The 19,338-nt window shown below is 39.2% G+C and overlaps 1 protein-coding gene across 3 annotated transcripts in view; it reads left to right on the top strand.

The window, feature by feature from the left end:
• The window catches only part of TOX (thymocyte selection associated high mobility group box), a 297,688-nt gene that overhangs the window by 157,267 nt on the left and 121,083 nt on the right, over positions 1 to 19,338 (top strand). For all 3 annotated transcript variants that reach the window (XM_067712260.1, XM_067712259.1, XM_067712261.1), the window contains one exon: positions 7,049 to 7,291. In XM_067712260.1, the coding sequence (XP_067568361.1) occupies positions 7,049 to 7,291 (243 nt within the window). The remainder of the gene's footprint in view (positions 1 to 7,048; positions 7,292 to 19,338) is intronic.

Below are 19,338 nucleotides of genomic sequence, written 5' to 3' on the forward strand. Positions count from 1 at the left end.
TACACTCAGATATCACTTAGTTTGACAATCGAACGTGCTGTTTATTGGAAGCCTAAGTTTTTATATCTCTTCTAATTTACTTCCTTTATGACAAGCTCTTATAGTTCTTTGTATCTCAAATCATACTTTGTGGGATGCCTTACACACAGTAGGTACACAACAAATGCTTCTATGACAAATGAAGCTCTCATTGCCTTTTACTTAATAAGGTTACAAAAACTAATGAGCACAAATAAAATAAATGTGGTACGTTCTACCCAAAATGCATTTTGATAACTGATGCTTGAAAAATTAGTACATTGTGTGTTTTTAAATGAAGATGATTTATTGCTATTGTCTAACATGTAAAGAAAGACAAAAAAATTGTTTGCAGGATCATTGGCTTGAGCACATCAAAGGCACTGTTGGACAATTCTTGCTGAGTGTTAAGATGATTTATGTAACAGACCAAAGCTTTCCACAGTAATACATTATAGTTTCAAGCTATCAACCTTGTTCATGCAGAAACAAAAGAATCTGAAAAATACCTATTTCTGAAGGTCTTCTCAAAAGAAATTGGAGATAATGTTGATGCTATTTAAACTCTTTCTAGGGAAATCACCATTACATTCAAGATCAACTTCTGAAAACATACAGAGGAAGTTTATTTTTCTAATGAACCCAATTTACTTTGCTTTTCATTCAGTTATTTAAATTATGCAACAAGAATTTTCAATGATACAAGATGAAACATGTTTAAACATGGGCATTTTTCTATCCTGAACTTTCAGAAATTATGTTATAGATTAAAAATTAAGGCATTTCACATAAATTTGATGGCAGTGCTATTTATTTATCTTTCAGATAAAGATCTATATGAGAACCATATTTTACAGTGTTATAACCATAGCCATATTTTTAGTGTGTGCATGATTGCATGAAGCCATCACATAATTTAAAGATATGTACAAGACGATAGCTTTTGAATTCTTCGGAGTTATGGGACCTCTTGTCACCAAAGATTGAATACTCTGTATAATGATTGCAATATGTGGACAAAACCCCACAAATACAAGGTCCTTCTGGTGGAGAAACTAGAGTTTTAGAAGAGAAGAAAAGACAAAGTCCAGTAGAGATTTCCCATTATTTGGTCCCAGTCAGCATATATTAACACTCTATCTAAACAGTACAAAAACATAAATTCTCTGTAGTCAAAAGAAAAATCAGCCTAATTAACATCCCACCTCCAGATGTAATAATGTAGAATAAGAATAAAAAATAAGAACAGGCTGTAGTGAAAGGAAGTGTGGATTGCAGAAGGAGAAAATAATGTAAACAGGATACCCAGGCCATGGAATATGTAAAGCAAAATGATGAAAAAGAAATGTGAGCATGTCACTAAACAGGCAGGGGAATGAGATCGTCCAGAAATCAGATGAGACGTTCTCCTTCCTTTGTCACTGAATTGGGGATGCTGGGGGTGGTTGGACGTGGGGAAGGACAATGGCTTTAGTCAAGAGGCTAGAAAGGTTCCCAAAAGATCAAATCAAAACAGATCGGAAGGATCTTCTGTTACTTTCCTAACCCAACTCTTGATTCTTGTCCCCAAAACAAACCATCTGATCAGCAATTTGACAGCAGTCTCCCAGGGAATATAGTTTCCCTTTGGACACAAGACAGTATGTTAGCAAGTATAGCTTTTGTTGCAAACTTAGACACTGAAATTCTGCTTCACACATTCATTAGCCTTTTACCGGGGTCAGTAGGATGGAACTGTCAGGAACTGATCAGCCTGGGTGCCGGCCTGCAGTAGAGCTCTCTGAAGAATCAGAGCTGTGGCCCTCTGCACATGAGGTCCTTATTGCCTGAGCTCTCCAGCATCTTCGCCTATTCACCATTTCCCACTATCTTTTTATTCCTTAATTTCAAAACTGCAATTTAATCCCATTAAAATAAAAACAAATGCTATTTATGGGGAGCAATTAAATGAATACATTATGTATGAATAGGGCTACACTTTGCTTCAATATGAGGTCTGATCAATGGCAAATATACTGAAATTCCTTTATTACGATGTCTAAATCCTCTCCTATTTGGTCTATAGTTGTTTTCTCAGACATGACCCAATCCATGGCATATATAAACACATTTAACAATAACCATAGCTATGCCAAAGCTGCCATTTATCAAGAACTTTCTATGTGGCAGACATATATTATTAGGCTTTTTACCTATCTTATGTTTTTGTTTTCATGCTCATAAGAACCCCATAAAGCAGGTTTTGAAACTGAGGCTCAAAGGAGAAACCTGTCCCAGAACCCACACTGATAAATGCTTCAGAGAGCCTGCAGCAGCCCTGTCTGCTGGACTCCAGAGCCTCCAGTCTTTCCAGCATGTTCTGTGGCCTTCTTATCAGTCACTGAGGAAGTATAATAAGCACTCTCAACCAGTCCAAGATCTGTCGCCTCATCGGAGGAAGATGTAGCACTTTGTAAGCTAAATATGCAAATGCCAGTGGTAAGGTTTCAAGAAAATGGCTTGAAATAGTCACTGGATCTATTATTTAGAACCATAAAAATAGTCTCTTGAGGATGATAATTTTGAAATTACTACTTTAATGCTTCCAACAGTCCCCTTATGGCCTCTGAGAAGTTCATATATAGTCCAGCGTTAGCCAAGCCTCGTGAAAGCACAGCCCATTCTACCCACGTATCATGACTCTTGGCTTCTGCTCCCTGGACACACAGGGACTCACAGAGCCTCCCACTCTAGGATAGAGCCGTATCCCAGCACGAGCAACAGAAGGAGAGTCTCCTGTGTCTAGGACCAGTGAGTAACTTAGGATCAGGGAGAATCTGGTTGAGTAACAGTAATATAATTCTGAGGTCTTTGACTCATTTAGATCATGCAGACTAGCTATGGTTTAGAGCAAATCACTTTGCATGCTGCTTTGTTTCCAGTTTACCTTTCATTAACATGGTGAAGATCCAAGATAAATTAAATATATTGTCTTGAATTTCATATCGTTAACCCTGAGTACTTTCTCTTCATTTGTGTAGATGGTCACCTTGACTTTTATCATTTCTTGGGGAAGAGGCAGCTGCTGAGAAGATTCTGATCTCTAGATTGGGAGGGGTAAGAGGCACTAGAAAGGCTGATAAGGAAGGCGATGCCACCTTGAAAGGCCATAGGGGCTCTTCTCCAGCGTTGTAGCCTGGAACCTAGCCTCCCAGACCTCACAAGCCATGGATTGACTCCTTGGTGGTCTCTCACTGAGGCTAAAAAAAGTAGCCCAGTGTCTCATCGGGATATGCAAGGTCTTAGGAAGGATCAAATGATCTTTGGTCTCAATAGAATTGGAGAATGAAAGTTTTTTTTAATACCTGGCCTCACTGAGACTTGAAGGAGGAAAATAAGCCCGAATCAGAAAAGGACCCTGAATCAGGAGAAAGTGCAAGGAATGATTTTCACTGAAGCTTCTCTGACTACTCAGTCCCTGGTCTCATCACCAATGTCCCTGTTGCTGTGCTCAGAGCACCCTCTCATGCGCTGTCTGTCCACTTGTCTAGTGAGGCCCTTGCTGGTAGCCATCCCCAAGGGATCCTGCTGCGGAACCAAGGCTTCCACCAGGTCCTTAGCTAGCTGCAGTAGGGATTAGGTTCCAACAACTTCTGAGAGCCAGGGGGCCCCAAACTCGCCCTTAGGAATCCTCTGGGACTTCTGTGTTACCATGGGATGGTGAGCGCAAACCGCTTCAGGGGGACAGATCAACAGCCAGAGAGGGACACTAAACTACCCTACCCCAGCCTTTCTCAGGCTGCTTAAGCCTTTACATCTTTAACAGGATACAGTACTTTTGGCTTCCCAACATGCTGAGCAATCAGCATTCCATACCATGCTGTCATCTAGCCAGTGCATTCTTGGGAATACAGGATATTTATTCAAGCCCATGGCATAACAGTGGTATAGTCATAAACTTCACGCCTTTTAAGAGTCATCTTCACATTCATTTCTTCTTGTATGCATTCATTCAATGATCATTTGTTAATTCATTCAACAAACATTGAACACTGATTGTAACCAGGCAGCTTCATGGGGAATGAGGGAAAATACTGAATCATATGCGATTGTTACATCACCCCCTAAACTGCAAATTGCCTCTTAATATATAACTTACTGTGGTTAAGTCAAACTTATTAGGTTTTAAGAAATCAAAATAAAGATGTCATGCCATGGAAGTCAATGTTGAAGAATTAGCTAATTCATTTCCAAACTTAAAAAATAATTAGTAATTAGTCTGGCATTGAAGTTTTTGTGAGTTCTGTGACATTTTGACATTTATACAATTACCGTTCTACTTTTATATGGCATCGATTACATTGTAATAGGCTCCTGGCAAATAACCATCTCACGACTTCTAATGTGAAGAATAGAAACTACTAAGTAACCTTTTGTTGTTAAAATTCTTGATCCACATAACTACCCATTACCAGTTAAGTTGTGGAATCTGTGGTTTTGGTATGTAAGTGCACGGATTAAATAACATTAATGTGTAATTACATGAAAATAAACCATGTAGCTTAGTTAAATTGCAGTACAATTGTTATCACTGGACGTAAAGTGATACCAATTAAGCCTTCCTTTAAAACACCACAAATTAAGATTTAACTACTGGAGAAATTCTAGAATGTAAATTTATAGTACACCATAGGTAGACTATCCCTGGGTATTTCAGAGGTTTAATGTCATTTATAAAGTTAAAAACATCTTTTTCCTTTATGGCTGGCATTAATTGTATCTTATTCAGGAAGGTTTCAAACAGATGTCAATTAACTTCTTAAAAGATAGGTATCAACAAGTTCAGCCTTCGAAATGTTGTCAGAAAGACAAATTATGAATACTTGTGCTCTTCTAGAGTAAATATTTGATTTTAATGGGATAGGCATTGGGATGGAATTTGGGAATAGGAAAAACCGTATACTAATGCTAATACTAATTCTTAAATTGTGAAATTTTATTGATCAAAAACAGTTGAGTATTGGCAACTTTGTATCATTCAGCTTAATAAAATAATAGCAATTAAACTAGTTATGGAAGTGTTAGAACTAAAAACGCCTTCCTCCTCCATATATCCGTCCCTCAGACGTACTGAGTTGATTGCTTACCAGCTAAGTGAATGTTATTTAACTTCAAACTCTCAATTTTCTGTTCAGGAAAACAGGGTAATAATAGCTACACAAAGAATTATTGAAGACAAAGGGCTAAATGAAGACAGCATAGTCAAAGGACTCAATACAGCGCTTTCTACGAAGCCAGCATTAATAAGTGTGCTTCCTCTCCCTCCCACCCCCCACCATTTTGTGTCTTTTATGCTTCTTATGTGAATACTTGTACCAGGGGCTGATGGTTTAGGTCTACAGATTAAAGGTCTAAATTATATTAGGCAAATGAGAATTTAATCAAACTTGCTTGTTTTGACACAGGGCACTAGTATATTTTTCAGACAAGAGGTAGATACTGTGAACAGGAAATTTTGATAACTTACGATTGAACTTTTAGTGCTGGTGATTTTTTCTTTTAACAGAACTTTAGATACTTAAGAAAAATTATCTGCAGAGATGAATTAAATCTTCCCTTCATACGCCCCCAGTCTGTAACCCACACGTGCCTCTACGGGACCACGTCTCAATGCCAGATGTTCCAAGTAGCTCTTCATTTAAGCGTGTCTCCTGACAAAACCTAAACAAATATATCAAAACTTGTACAACATTTAGCAAGTGCAACTTGAAGGTTTTCTTTCTGTTAGACAAATAGATGTCATCTGGAAAAAAATAACCCCAGGCACTTGGAAGCAGGAGCATGAAGCTGATTGGCTGAACACTCCCCTACACTCCTTTCTTTGGCTCCTACCCTCAGTCTGCTCATTTCCAATCTCGCACACTCCAGCAGGCGTGCTGCTGCCAGACAAGCGGGTCCTCGCTACCCCTGTGCTCGGACACTAGGAAGACTCGCGTACTTTGAAAGATAGGCTTGCGAGAGTTATCTGGACCCGCTCTGTTTCCTTCGTACTATGGTACCTGCTCTCTAAAGACTGCTAAGTATTGCTGTGTTTTGATATGAATTGGTAACAGTATTTTATTATTCAGTTCCTCCTTATATGTTCCATGTTTACCACATTCTATTTGTAAGCAGGAGTGTCCTCACATACTCTTGTCTTCCTTCTTTGCTCCCTCCCTTCCTGTTTTATCTAAAAGCTACTTTCTAAAAGAAAAAGCCCCACGTATGTTGTTATTTATTTTACTGATTGACTTTTATTCCTAAATTAGTATTATAATGATATTTGTGTAATTTTGTCTTTCAAAATTGGCCGAACCGCATTTAAATGATTACAAAATTATTTACTGCCTTCTAGGGGTAGATCAAATAAATGTGAATAGTCAGAAATCAAGAAAGCCATCTTCATTTTTATTTTGATGGCATAACCTTCATGATAAAAATAGCTTTTAATGGCATTATCTTCATATATGACACTTTCTCTGAAGTCACACTTATGCAACATGGTTAAGCTACTGCTTTACCAACTTTTTTTGTCAGTTGTGAGCATGTAGCTCTTCAAAACCCAGAAGCAATTGCCTTAGAACTTCTGGAATTCATTTTATTACATCTCATGATCTGAGCAGTAGGGAGCCCTACGAAACATGTTTGATCAAATATTAATTTTATAAATTGCCTTTCCTTCCCCACAATTCCCATGAAAAAAGGTATTCAGCCAGATTACAACTCTGGAGCATTTTAATGGGACCTTTGAAATCTGTTTGATTTCAGCTTCTTGGAACAATAAAACTGCTTAATGGTGGCACTCTTTATACAAGAAGTGGCTATGCCTTCGAGGCGATTTTCTTCCATGCATGATAGAGAAATTGCAGCAGGATAATCTGAGTGTTTGCAGTGTCTTTGCCAAATCCTTAATGATGCTTGTAATAATATCTGAAAGGGTCATGTGTGTTTGTTCACCATGATGAAAAGAAGGGGATGATAATTTGCATCAATATCACCATTGTCTTTTCAGTCCTACCCTGGTCCAAGCCTGGAAAGCGAAGACTTTAACATTCCACCCATCACTCCTCCTTCCCTCCCCGACCACTCGCTGGTGCACCTGAATGAGGTCGAACCTGGTTACCACTCTCTGTGTCACCCAATGAACCATAATGGCCTGCTACCGTTTCATCCACAAAACATGGACCTACCTGAAATCACCGTCTCCAATATGCTGGGACAGGACGGAGCGCTGCTTCCCAACTCCATTTCTGTGGTAAGGGTCTGCTGACTGATTGGTGGTGGGGGAGCAGGGGACACAGCGAGGACAAGGTCGAAATTAACGTGAGAATCTTTCAATCATCGTAACGTGGCTTTCTGAAACTAGAATCGTTTTTAGCTATGAAATCCTAAATCCATAAATCCTGTAAAATCCTAAAGCAATTTTCCATTTTCCATTTAAGTCAAGGCAAAATCAATTAATTACATGTTTGATCACTCATATTTATAACTCAAAGTCCTAAATACTATTTGACACTGAATGTGTGGTCATATGGTCAAAATGTCTTGTTAACTTTTAGATAAAAAGTTATCATAAAGGTGCCACATCTCATCTAGTGCAGGATTCTTCACCACAAGCAAGATCCCCACTTCTTCTAGGAACTGCTGTGTAAGTTGGTTGCTGCCCTATTTTCTGCTCTCAAATTATATAATAGGAAAGCAAGAAAACAATTTTCATCTTTATTTTGAAGGTATAATTTGGGTGATCAAAATTTATCTCTACTGAAGTGTTTCTGTCTCTTGGACTTTGTTCGTCACTTTGAATCTTCTGATGTTCTACACTTCTCGAATTTAGTGAGACTATGTATCACCCAGAAGACTAGCAAAAACTGAATGCCCAGCCCCTACCCAGGAAGTCCAAGAGTCTGTATTTTTAACGAGTATCCCATGCTTGAGAAATACTGACATCATAAAATCTTTCTGTCTGATTTTTATGTCATCTAAAACCTTAATAATTTCTCTGTCTATATCTCAAGGAGTAGAGAATATCGTCAGTAGTATATGGCCAAGGGCAGAGCTTTCTACCATGTAATGAAACTCTCTCTCAGGTTAACAGTGACTTCTAATGAGCGTTCTTTGGTTTGCGTTGTTCAATCACTTAACAGTCCAACCATCTCTGTTGTCATTTTTATAAGCCACTGAACAGTTCTGTCATGTTCACAATGAACAAATCGATTAACTTGCTCATCTTATGTTGTTTCTGATAGGAAAGCGTTTCATGTTATCACTTACCTAAATCATTTGGTGATGTATCTCTAGCTTGAATGACTTCACAAGAAGGTTTTTCTGTTAATCATGAACAGAAAGGGGGGCAAAAGGAGAGTGGAAAGAGATCCCATAGTAGTTTTGGGGGAATGAAGCCCTGAGCCTAATGTCACAGGCCATGGTAGGGTATAGAATTCTCCTCAGAACCGGCAGCTAGCTGGGTGGACAAGAGGGGAGGACTTGTTCCCAGCACCAGCAGGAGCAAAAAACTCGACACCGTTGTCCCGGTTTTTAGATGATTCTCCACCTGTATAGATGTATGCTAAGAGTATTAACCGTGGCTTCATAAAATGGAAGATGGATTTTTTAGAAAACATGCTAAGTGTGTAATTCTGATGAATGTTGTACTTCAAAGTAGTGACCTTGAAAAATCACGTGCCTATTCCTCTTTGGGGCTAAGCCTTCAGACCCAGCTCATGAGCCAATAAGGTGTCCATGTCATGCTTTATAGACTTCCCTGTTCACTGAGAAGGAGAGGAAGGACGAACACAGCACATAAAATACCAGTTTTGTCCTCTATGCTTCTTCCTCATGTGCTAATGAAGTTGGGCCACAGGAGGATAATGAGATACTCAGTTATATAGTTTTAGTCTCAAAACCCTTTTTCTTTTATATAATTTGCCTTCTTAGCATTCCAGGACCCTCCCAATTCGCCATTCACTCTTTAAGAGATGCTTGTGCAACCTCAGCATACATGCACCTGGAATTTTCCCAGTTTTGCCGCCCTTGCTAAGTCACTCCACCCTCAGATGATGTGCTCGGGACTGGATCTAGTCGCAGCTGTGTAGCACCACCTTCTAGGCCCTTCCTCTACTACGCTTCCCTCCTTCCTCGTCAGGAGCCTCTGCCCATCCTAATTCTTTATGCTCCTTTCCGCCCAACCCACTGTCAGAAACCGGACTTCGGTATTTTCCCATCAACATGGTATTTCCCTTCGAACTTTTCACACTTTACAAGGCAGAGGGTCCCTGTTCAGCCTAAACTAAGCGAGTGAAGCTCTAATTTCCATTCCAGTTCTTGGCACAGTGAGTCTATTTGGGTTTTTCATAGGATGGTGAGACTTCCCAGTACCTCCAAACCGTATTCTGAGGTGGACGTCTAGTTTGCCTCTCACAGCGCTGGTCCGAGCATTTTACGCTGTCGGTAAAAAGCTGCCCCAACATACTAAGTTTTGGCGAGACTTTGGATAGGCCTCAGCACTGTCCAGTAGAGCTTCCTGTGAGGATGGCTTTTCTGTTACGCATGCTGTCCAGTAGCAATAGTCATTGGCTATGGAACACTTTAAATGTGGCTAGCGTGACTGAAAGACTGATTTTTATTTTATTGTATTTTAATTACATTTAAGGTAGCAACATGTACCTAGTGGCTACTATCCTGGAGAGCATAGGTCCAGTTAATTATGTTGATTTAACATTAAATCTACAGGAAACCCATTTTTTAAGCCAGCGCGGTCTTGAAGAAAGTACATTTGGAGATGAAATTTGTTTTAAGAGTCCTTTTTCAAGGCTTGGGTCTCTGACTGGATTGCGAGAGCCAGAGTTTGATAATACTGCAAAGTTGCAATAGAAATTTAATAAAGTTGGAAAGGCCAACTTTACTGGAGTCTGCTAATTCCTTTGAGAAACAAGGGGCATCTCCAATCTTATTTTGAGCTATCATGTGTTTAGAATGCCACTCATCAGTGTGTACATTTTAAATGCCTTCTGTGCTCTAAATGTTCGAAAGGGCTCAAATGATTGATAAAATACGGTCAGTGTGCTTCAGGAGCTTGTAAACTACAGAAAAAACGTAACCAAGTATGAAACAGTTTGAGTGAAACATCAAGCAGTTAGAGACAGGAGAAGGGCTAAACACAATTTTACTGGCCGTGAACCCAGTAGGAATCCTGGTTGGAAGAGATTATAGTCATCTGGTTTGGGTAGTTTATAAAACTTAGTGGAAAAGGTAGGACGGCAGTCATGTCTTGAAAGATGGTTTCGATTTAGACAAACAGAAAGGAAAGAAAAGGCGTCTAGGAGAGAGAGCATTTGAAAAGCAGGCTGGATATTTTAAGTTAGGAGATTTGACAAAAGGTTTCAAAAATCACTAAGGACTGTGGGCTTGATATGATGGAGTCTAAGAAACCACTGGCTGTTTTCGCTCAAGGCAAAAGCATTATGAAAGCAGTGTCATAGGAAAACCCTTCTGGCATCTCTCTGGAGGGATCGCAGTGGCAGGAAACTGGAGTTGTGTAGGGTCTGAGGAGCCCTCTGTTGCTGTAACTCAGGCAAGGAGTGTGAAGACACACAGGGTGGTGACAGTGAGAAGAAATACGAGCTCTTAAGTTGTTTGCACATCATTCCCAAATCAATGAATCTGAAGATGAACAACCCTTCATATTGCCATATTTTATATTTAAAAAGGGCTAAGGATTATTTTCTTTGAAGTAACTTTAGGTCTATAAGATACTTTTTTCATGTGTCTTTATAAAAACTGACTAAAACTCTTTCCCAGCAACTTTGCTCGTGTATAACGTGATCACAAAATTTAACCAGATGATTGATTGGTTTATCAGTTGTTGACATATATATATATATATATATATATATATTTTTTTTTAATAAGTTTATTTATTTTTTATTTATTTATTACTTCTGGCTGCATTAGGTCTTCCTTGCTGCACACAGGCTTTCTCTAGTTGAGGCGAGTGGGGGCTACTCTTCGTTGCGGTGTGCGGGCTTCTCATTGCAGTGGCTTTTCTTGTTGCAGAGCACGGGCTCTAGGCGTGCGGGCTTCAGTAGTTGTGGTGCGTGGGCTCAGTAGTTGTGGCTCGTGGGCTCTAGAGCGCAGGCTCAGTAGTGGGGCGCATGGGCTTAGTTGCTCCGCGGCATGTGGGATCTTCCCGGACCAGGGCTCGAACCCATGTCCCCTGCATTGACAGGCAGATTCTTAACCACTGAGCCACCAGGGAAGCCCCTATATTTATGACATATGTATGAAATGGAATAGTGCACAATTTAGGTTATCAGTGTTCATATAGATGAGGAAATAATGGCTACAGAATCAGGAAGTAAAAGCTTCCCACCTAGAAATTGCAGGGCTCTTTCTGATAACTCCTTTCAAGGTCACCTACAGTTTGGGAACAACCAATAAAAGCTGACACTTGCGGATTCTAAATAATGAACTTGCTGTAGATTTTAAAATCTTGTAAGTATGAGCCACCCTAGGTAGATTTATGTATAGGATCAACTGTCGTCAATTTTGTCTTCCAGAAGCTCTTCAGTATTATTAAAGCTGAGACTTTTTCTGTTAGTAGGGTGCTCAGATCTTTGTGTTAGTATTTTCACATGATGGAATTTTAGAATCTGAATGGATCAAATAGGTGAAAATATTTTAATTCTCATTTAGATATTGTATATATTTTAGAGGTTATTGTAATGTTTAACATACATGCATTATTATATGTTATATATGTTGCTGTTTTGTATAATATATAATCTTTTCTGAAAATTTATTTTAAATTTAAATTTTCTTATATCTACCTGTTTCTTATCCCCACTGGCAACATAAGTGATACAGTTTTACTGGTTATAAGCATTACCAACAAATTTCTAATATATTAGATGTAAAAAATTTAGTCCGTAATTAGAAATCAATATCTGAGTGAGTATTATTATCCCAATATTACAAATGAAAAATGGAGATTCAGGGTACTTAAGAGACTTGCTCTGTGGCTCAACCAGTGAATACCCCAGCTTCCTTACCTGAAAAACAAGGATAAATTATCGTCCTTACCTCATGGAGTGAAATGAATATTTAAAAATTGCTTAGACCATTGGTTGGCACATAGGAAGTATTATTATATGTTTGCTTAAAAAAAATGTAAAAAGCAAGACTGTATACGTATAACTCTTTTGCAGAAGTTAAAATGCATGAGAGAAGATTTTCCTAAAGAGTTATTTATACTTAAATCCTTAATCTTCTTCACATCTGTCCAAAAAAAGAAAAAAAGGCAATAAGCCTGCTAGTCACCAAAGAAGTCTTTACCTTCTACTGAGTGTTCTTACACATCATTTTGATTAAAACTGACATCTTTGGACCACAGCTACCGCAGTTCAAATCCTGGCACAGACCTAAACCAGCTGCATGACATTGAGCAACTTACATAACCTTTTTGTGCCTCAGTTTCCTTACCTATAAAATAGGTATAATAAGACACTTAATCCCATACTGTTGTAGCATTAACGTAGTTAATATCTGTAAAGTAGTGCCTGTCACACAGTAGGTGCTATAGATATATTCAGTGGGAACCCCTTTCTGATAAAGAGGCCACCAGGGTAGAAAATCTAGATTGCCTTCTGAAACTTGCCATAAACATATACAGGAGTGAAACATACACAGGGTGACAGTTTTTCCTTCCCAAATTTCCCACCACTTCCTTTTTGTACATTCTTCCCTGTGCCATTTTATGTGTCAGTAGTCAGTCAGGACTCCTGCAAAAAGTAAGGTTTCTGGCACTTGAAAAAAGATTCCATTGTCTTAAAGTCCATATTTTCCAAGACCAGGCTATAAAACAGTGTCGAATTTCTATTAGTATATACTGTTGAACAAGTGCCAACTAGTTCTGATTCTCTAGGTCCAAGTTAAACAGCCACTCACGACCCAATATGCAAGAGTTCCATTTCTCTCAAAATTCCTGAGTTATTTTGATAGTGGATAATTGACCGCCTGTGCTTTTCCAAGAGTGGAATCTGGTTAGAAGAGCACTGGAATGAGAGTCTGAAAGGCCAGGCCCTGCCTGGGATAAGTTTGTTAACCATGGACAATTCGCTGCACCCTGTCTGTAACCAGTGGGGTTGGACTAGATCAGGCGGAGCCAGGGGAAGCCAGGAATCAGCCAGAGCGCTGTTGCGCTGATTCATTTCACTCGTTCACGTTTCTTGTAAAAATTCCCTTGAACATAGGATTCTGCCCCCAAAGAAGACATAAAACCACAAAACTAGTTGATCTCTGAGGCCCTTTCCAGGGCTGGCATTTTCCTATGATTCATTCTCTATCGACCACACAACTATGATCCAGAGTCACGACTCTCTCAACTTGTCACTTTAGTTACTTAGTCATTTTTCCCACCATCACTTGGACAAGATTCTCAGTGTTTTACCTGTCCCCCCACCCCAAAACCTAATCGGTTATTAAGATATTTGAACCTGTTGGACAGAACATTTCTTTTGAGTGGAAAATATTATTCTGCCATTAAGAATAAAGTGATGTTGTTTTCATGTTGTTAAAAAGAAACTACAGAGCTATTTTGGGAGAAGGGTAAAATAAGAAAATGTTCATATTAAGTATTCATGGTTTAAGAACAATTTTTTGATTCGTACAAACTGAAATCAAGAGCCTCTCCTTTTTCTCTCCACCCTGGCACATTCACTGCTGGGTTTCACCATGGACTGGTAAAAGGCAAAATGCAACCTTGTATAAAGTCATCGAAGGCTCCTGCCTGGCCGATATATGTGGTGATCGCTTGTTCTTTGTGCAGGCAACAGAAGCTCTTTCATACAAAGAAAAACCGTGCAAAGTTTTAGAATGGCCTCACAGAAAGGATTCATTTAGAACCTGGGCTTTTTGTAGAGTGTGGTTCCTAATGGCACAGTATAGAAAATTTACAATGAAAAATGCAACAAAGGAGATTTCAATTTCTTTGAATGCTTCAAATTTCCAGTTCTGGAGTTTAAAATGGAAAAAAATGCTAAAAGGCAATAAAATTGGGGGGTTTATTTCCCGAATGCCTTAGTTTTTCCAGGCAACAAAAGCAAGCATAATGTATATACTCAGATTTATTGTCATTTGAAGCTTTCAGTCATGGCACAGCTTGCACTCAAAGGCCACTGTACAACTGTTTTGACAACCATCACTTCGGTAGGTACTGCGCAGGACACACGGAACTGAAGGAGGAATGTTTCTCTGGGTCTGTAGGGAGTGCTGTACATCAAGGAAGTCAGATGTATTAGAGCAGCATGAATTGCTAATATGTCGCCATGATGGAAAGGACCACTGGCATATTGAATAATGTAGCTTTCAAAGCCAGGCAGAAAATGTGATTACACACAATTTGATTGCTGTTTTTAAAATAAATATTTTCAAAATCTGGAGATATCTTATTTCATGTAATGCATAAATTATCTAACAGTGGACTAGAGCTAAGTATCTTTTGGGACACGAAGGAGCTGATGATGTCAGCCCCATTCAGATATGAAATGATAGAAGCATTAGCTTAAAATGGAATGGATGTCACCCTGGTTTGTTTCTTTCTTTAAAAAATAGGGAGAGAAAAGCAATAAAAAGAAATGATTTTGCCCACTTTGACAGAAGAAAAAAGACGAAGAATAATTATTTAGAATTATACCATAATTCATTAAATGTTTAGCAGTTATAGCCATTTTTTTCACAAATTATCCTTTTTTGAATATTGCAGCACATGAGAGCAATGTATTAAACCACTGTAATACTGTGAAAAAAATGGGCTGTTTTTTTGTTCTTTTTTTTTTACCATATATAATAAAAGTGTGTGGTTTGGGTTTTTTTTTTTAATGTCAGATTCCTAATAAGGCTAAAAATAAGCGTTGGTGGCGGTTAGTTGTTAAGCTCTACTTAAGCCCTTTCTTTGCTCAAAACAGACTACTTTGAATGTAGTATTGATAAGTAGTTCAGTGGACTCAGTATGCTAATGGTTTGGGACTATCTTTTAGTGCTGTAATAAAATATTGTTTCAAACTAGAGCTCTCCTTAATAGTGTTCAGGAAAGGAGTCAATGTAAAAATAACACTTCTCCTTTCTTATGCCAAGTACAAAAACTCAAGATTCACGTTGTATGTAGGGCTTGCTGTACTTTTCCTTCACCCCTAGTGTTCATGTGGATCAGTGCCTCGCCCATGCACGGAAGAAATCAGAAAGCTATAAGACCAGTTATATAATATACTGTAAGCAGACTCGGGGAGTTATTCAATCCAGTCTCTTAATTCCAGACAGAAGTAAACCTAAACCAGTTAGGATACGTGGTTTTCGATCTAAGAGCCAAGATTCCACAGCTTTCCTTGGTAGTCTGTTTGTGTTTAATTAACCTTGTAATGTTAAGTTAAATTGCAGTAAGAGATTTAGATTCCTTCCAGGAAGTTCCTTATTAAAGTTAAACTGAAGTATCTTACTGCACTTTCACTCTGCTGTGTCCGCTTCAGACATCTGAATGCTTGAAGAACAGTTGATTTCAAGTATTTTGACATTATTAAGTCAGTCCTGCAGTTGTGCTTTACCTGGCCCAAATAACCCCAATTCCTTTAACCTTTCCTCAGAGGTCATATTTTTCAACTTTTACATCAAATTAACTATTTGTTTTTTAATTTGTGATTTTAAGGAATGCCGACCACGATGGGAGGCAGAGCTCCAGACATTGCCAGAGGTTGCAGATTAATTTCTGAATTTTTCAAATACTTCTCTGTCCCCACATGGACATTTTACGGTAGTCTCTTTAATAGCATCATCGATTGCTGACATATTTGATTTTTGAACCATCGATCACTCCCACAGCATGTGTCCCTTACTGTATTGGTATCTAGCCAGCAATTCCCCATCTTGTTTCTGTGTAACTCATTTCTCATCCTAAAGGCAAACATCTGGGAAGGACATCATGGTGTTACTCTTCAAGGCATCTTTTTTTTCTGGCTGGGTATCCATTATTTAAATAGCACTTGGCAAACAAAGAGAGGGAAGAAAAATATAGCTATGCGCTACTAATTGTCCTTGGACAAATAGGTTCTAAGTAGGCCCATAAGCAAGACTCCCCAGGTCCTGGCAATGAAGTTTCGGTCACTAGCTGCACCCTCCAGTTGTTAATAAAATATTTCCTAGAGTGTTGAGGGGGAATTGGGGAAAAGCAACACAGAGCCTAGAGGAAAAAGAGGTGGGAGTGAGAAGAACAAACAGCAAGTGAGAAAGGAAGCCTGTTCAGGAGAGAAATCGTATACCTGAAGGCTCCGTAGGATGTGTGCTTCCTGCGTTGGGCCCTTCCGCCCGGCCCTTCCCCCGTCCAGGAGCGCTGTCTGCGTCTCCTCCTAGTTTCGGATCCGAGGAGCGTTCCACCCTCACCCCTCTACCCTAAGTAAGAATGACAGCACCTCATGGGTCAAGCCTGGACTTAAGTCAGGCCCTGAGCTGAGCGAGGCACGCGTGTCCTTCCCGACTCTCGCCTTCCCTCCCTGGCCCCTAGCTTAGCACTCAGGACGTGCCCCACACCCCACCCCCGGCTGAGGGGAGAAGTTCTGCTGCCTCTCCCTCTGCCTGGCAAGCTCTTTGCAGAAAAGAGGACCTAGACACCCTGAGAGCTCACTTGGTTTCGCTGTCCAGACTTCCATGTGGACGTCATTAATAACGATATTATAAATAGTGCTCGGCTCATAGTAGGACTTCGATCACTATTTCTGATCCAATAAATGAACTCCTTTGTCCCCAGTGGAACCCTTAAAATTTTCCCCAGACAAGTACAGGATCATTATTGCTTTTTTTTTTTTTTTTAGAAGCTGACACTTCTAAGTTGTGTAGTCTTCTAAAATAATACAAATATTACAGCTTTTAAAAAAGTGTAATATCATGTGTTGTGGGGTCTAAATGCACCAAGACTGCTGTAATACTTTCAATTTAGCTAAATGAATATGAGCCCTAAACTTAAATCTATTTTGTAGTCTTAACACTTAATCAACTCACTACTAATCATTCCCAACCCATACCACTATTAAATTGATATATTTGATAATTAATTATAATGTATAGTTGATCTTTTTTAGATGAACAGTTTCATTTTCTGAGTAGAGCTATTTTTATGGAGAAAAATTATCAGCAAAATTACAAGACATCTAAAGGAACAAATTTCTGCCTAGTCCCCCAAAATCTTGGGGGCAGAAGGAACAATGTGGAGAATTAATGTTTGTTAAAGATTGGCTCATATGACCAGTGTTGATTTTTTTCTTTAATCACAAAATGATTCAGTCTTTGTCTTGCTGTTTGCTTGATTTGGGCGAGTAGATTATTAACATTAAAGTGGTGCATTATAAATCCATTTAGTCATGGAATCATAGGAGAATTAGTCTAAAATGCTTTTCAGGAGAACAATGAACCAGTCTCACTCCAAGACACCACTTCCTTCATTATTCATTAACTGTTCTTATCTAGAGCATATGGGAACATTCTAAGAGCAGGTTTTGTTTTTTTTTCCATTTCAGTTTTTTCCAGTTTGAAAGTTCTGAGTTCTCTTATGTGGACAAATAGTACCTACAGGAACATAATATTTGTCGTTTTAGATTAGTCATTCATATACATTTCTCTGCCAGAAGCAACACACACTCATTGGAGAAAAGGTATGACGTGCTGCAGAGTCTTTGACCATTTGGGGCAGTCGTTAAAATATTCGATTCATCTTTCCTTTTCTCGGTCATTTACAATATCACAAATGCCATAGTAATCCAGAGAACAGGTCTTTTTTTTTTCCTCCACCTAATAAATATATTTAACATTTTGATAGACATACAATAACAAAATTGATATGTTGAGCTTCTCTGAATTTAAGGGAGTATACAAATTCCCCAGGGAAATCTAAGTACTATTTGACAGAAGGAGGATTCAACTCCTTTTTATAATTCAGGATAGGCAAAAAACTTTCTCAAGATTTGTTACATTTGAAAAGTATTATTAACATTTAAGGGATTTGGGGGTTTTTTAATCAAAATCTGTATTGTCTTTAATAAAATATTATTCAAGCCCCAAAACATATTACACTATTAACATTTTTCATATTTTTATATGCAATGCATAGTTAATCACATTTTCTGCTAACCAGCAGACGTAAATAATGGCTTACCAAATCGAGATAGGACCAATCCTTCATACATTATGAAACTTGAAAATGATCTGGATGAAAAATAAAGTCCCTCTTTAATTAAGATGATAGATTCATAAAGGCTATTGCTAAAACCATTATATTATTAAGACTATCAAAAAACTAATAAAGCTATTAGCATTTTAAAGCATTTTCTTTAACATGCTTTAAAGAAAATGCTTTAAAATGTGTGGTACACATATCTTACAGTGCTTGAACAATTACCAGGATGAGCAGACGAGTCAGGCTCAACCATGTAACTATATTCAGATAGAATAAAAGTAAGCTGTTCGCATCTATATATGTATCTCTGTCTCTCCTTCTACATAAGTATATGCAGTTACACATTTAGGTATTGATTGTGTGTGTGTGTTGGGGATTCTTATCCCATCATGAGAGTACCGGTGGCTGGCAATGGCCATTCCCCGCACCGGGAAGATGCAGGTTGGGACCTTTGGTCAACAGCTACTGTGTTACCTGGGGTATTTTCTTGTTTCTGTGGCTGTTCTTGCTTTCCCCAAAGCAGCCTCATTTCTGATTATGGCAGCCCACGGGGCTGTTTCCCAGCAAACAGCAGACACTGCCTTCCTTGCAGGGGTGCTTCTAGCTGGCTTTTCACCCTAATCTTCACATGTTTTTGGAGTGTCTTCATTGTGCCTCCAATCCACTAGGTGTCACGTGCAGTGTTAGAATCCAGGAGCTGCCAGTTAACTTGGAAAGGTGAGGGTTACGTATATGAAACCTGGAAGATGTGAGACTCTGTAAGTTCAAGTTCCCAGATGCGGTCCACTCCTTAAGTTGTCCAGGGAGTGCCAGTCACCTGCAGAAACCAACCAGTGGCCTCCGGGTCTGGAGAAGCGGTGTGGGTGCTGGGCACGCCCGCTGGTTCAGGGGACGAGGCAGCCCAGACCTGGCCCCTGCCTGGCCGCTCACTGGCTGCCTGTGGTTGTGCGCGAGTGAGTTCGTGTGCCTCGTTGTCCTGGGTTGTGAGGCTTCAGTGGGTCCAGGCATCTGAAGCCCTCAAGCAGCACCTGGCAGACAGTGTGCCTCATGTCAGCTGTTTGCTATCCCCCCGCTCAGAAGCCCCCACAGCT

The sequence above is a fragment of the Pseudorca crassidens genome, chromosome 17, assembly GCF_039906515.1.
Source record: "Pseudorca crassidens isolate mPseCra1 chromosome 17, mPseCra1.hap1, whole genome shotgun sequence".
NCBI classification, from domain to species: Eukaryota; Metazoa; Chordata; class Mammalia; order Artiodactyla; family Delphinidae; genus Pseudorca; species Pseudorca crassidens.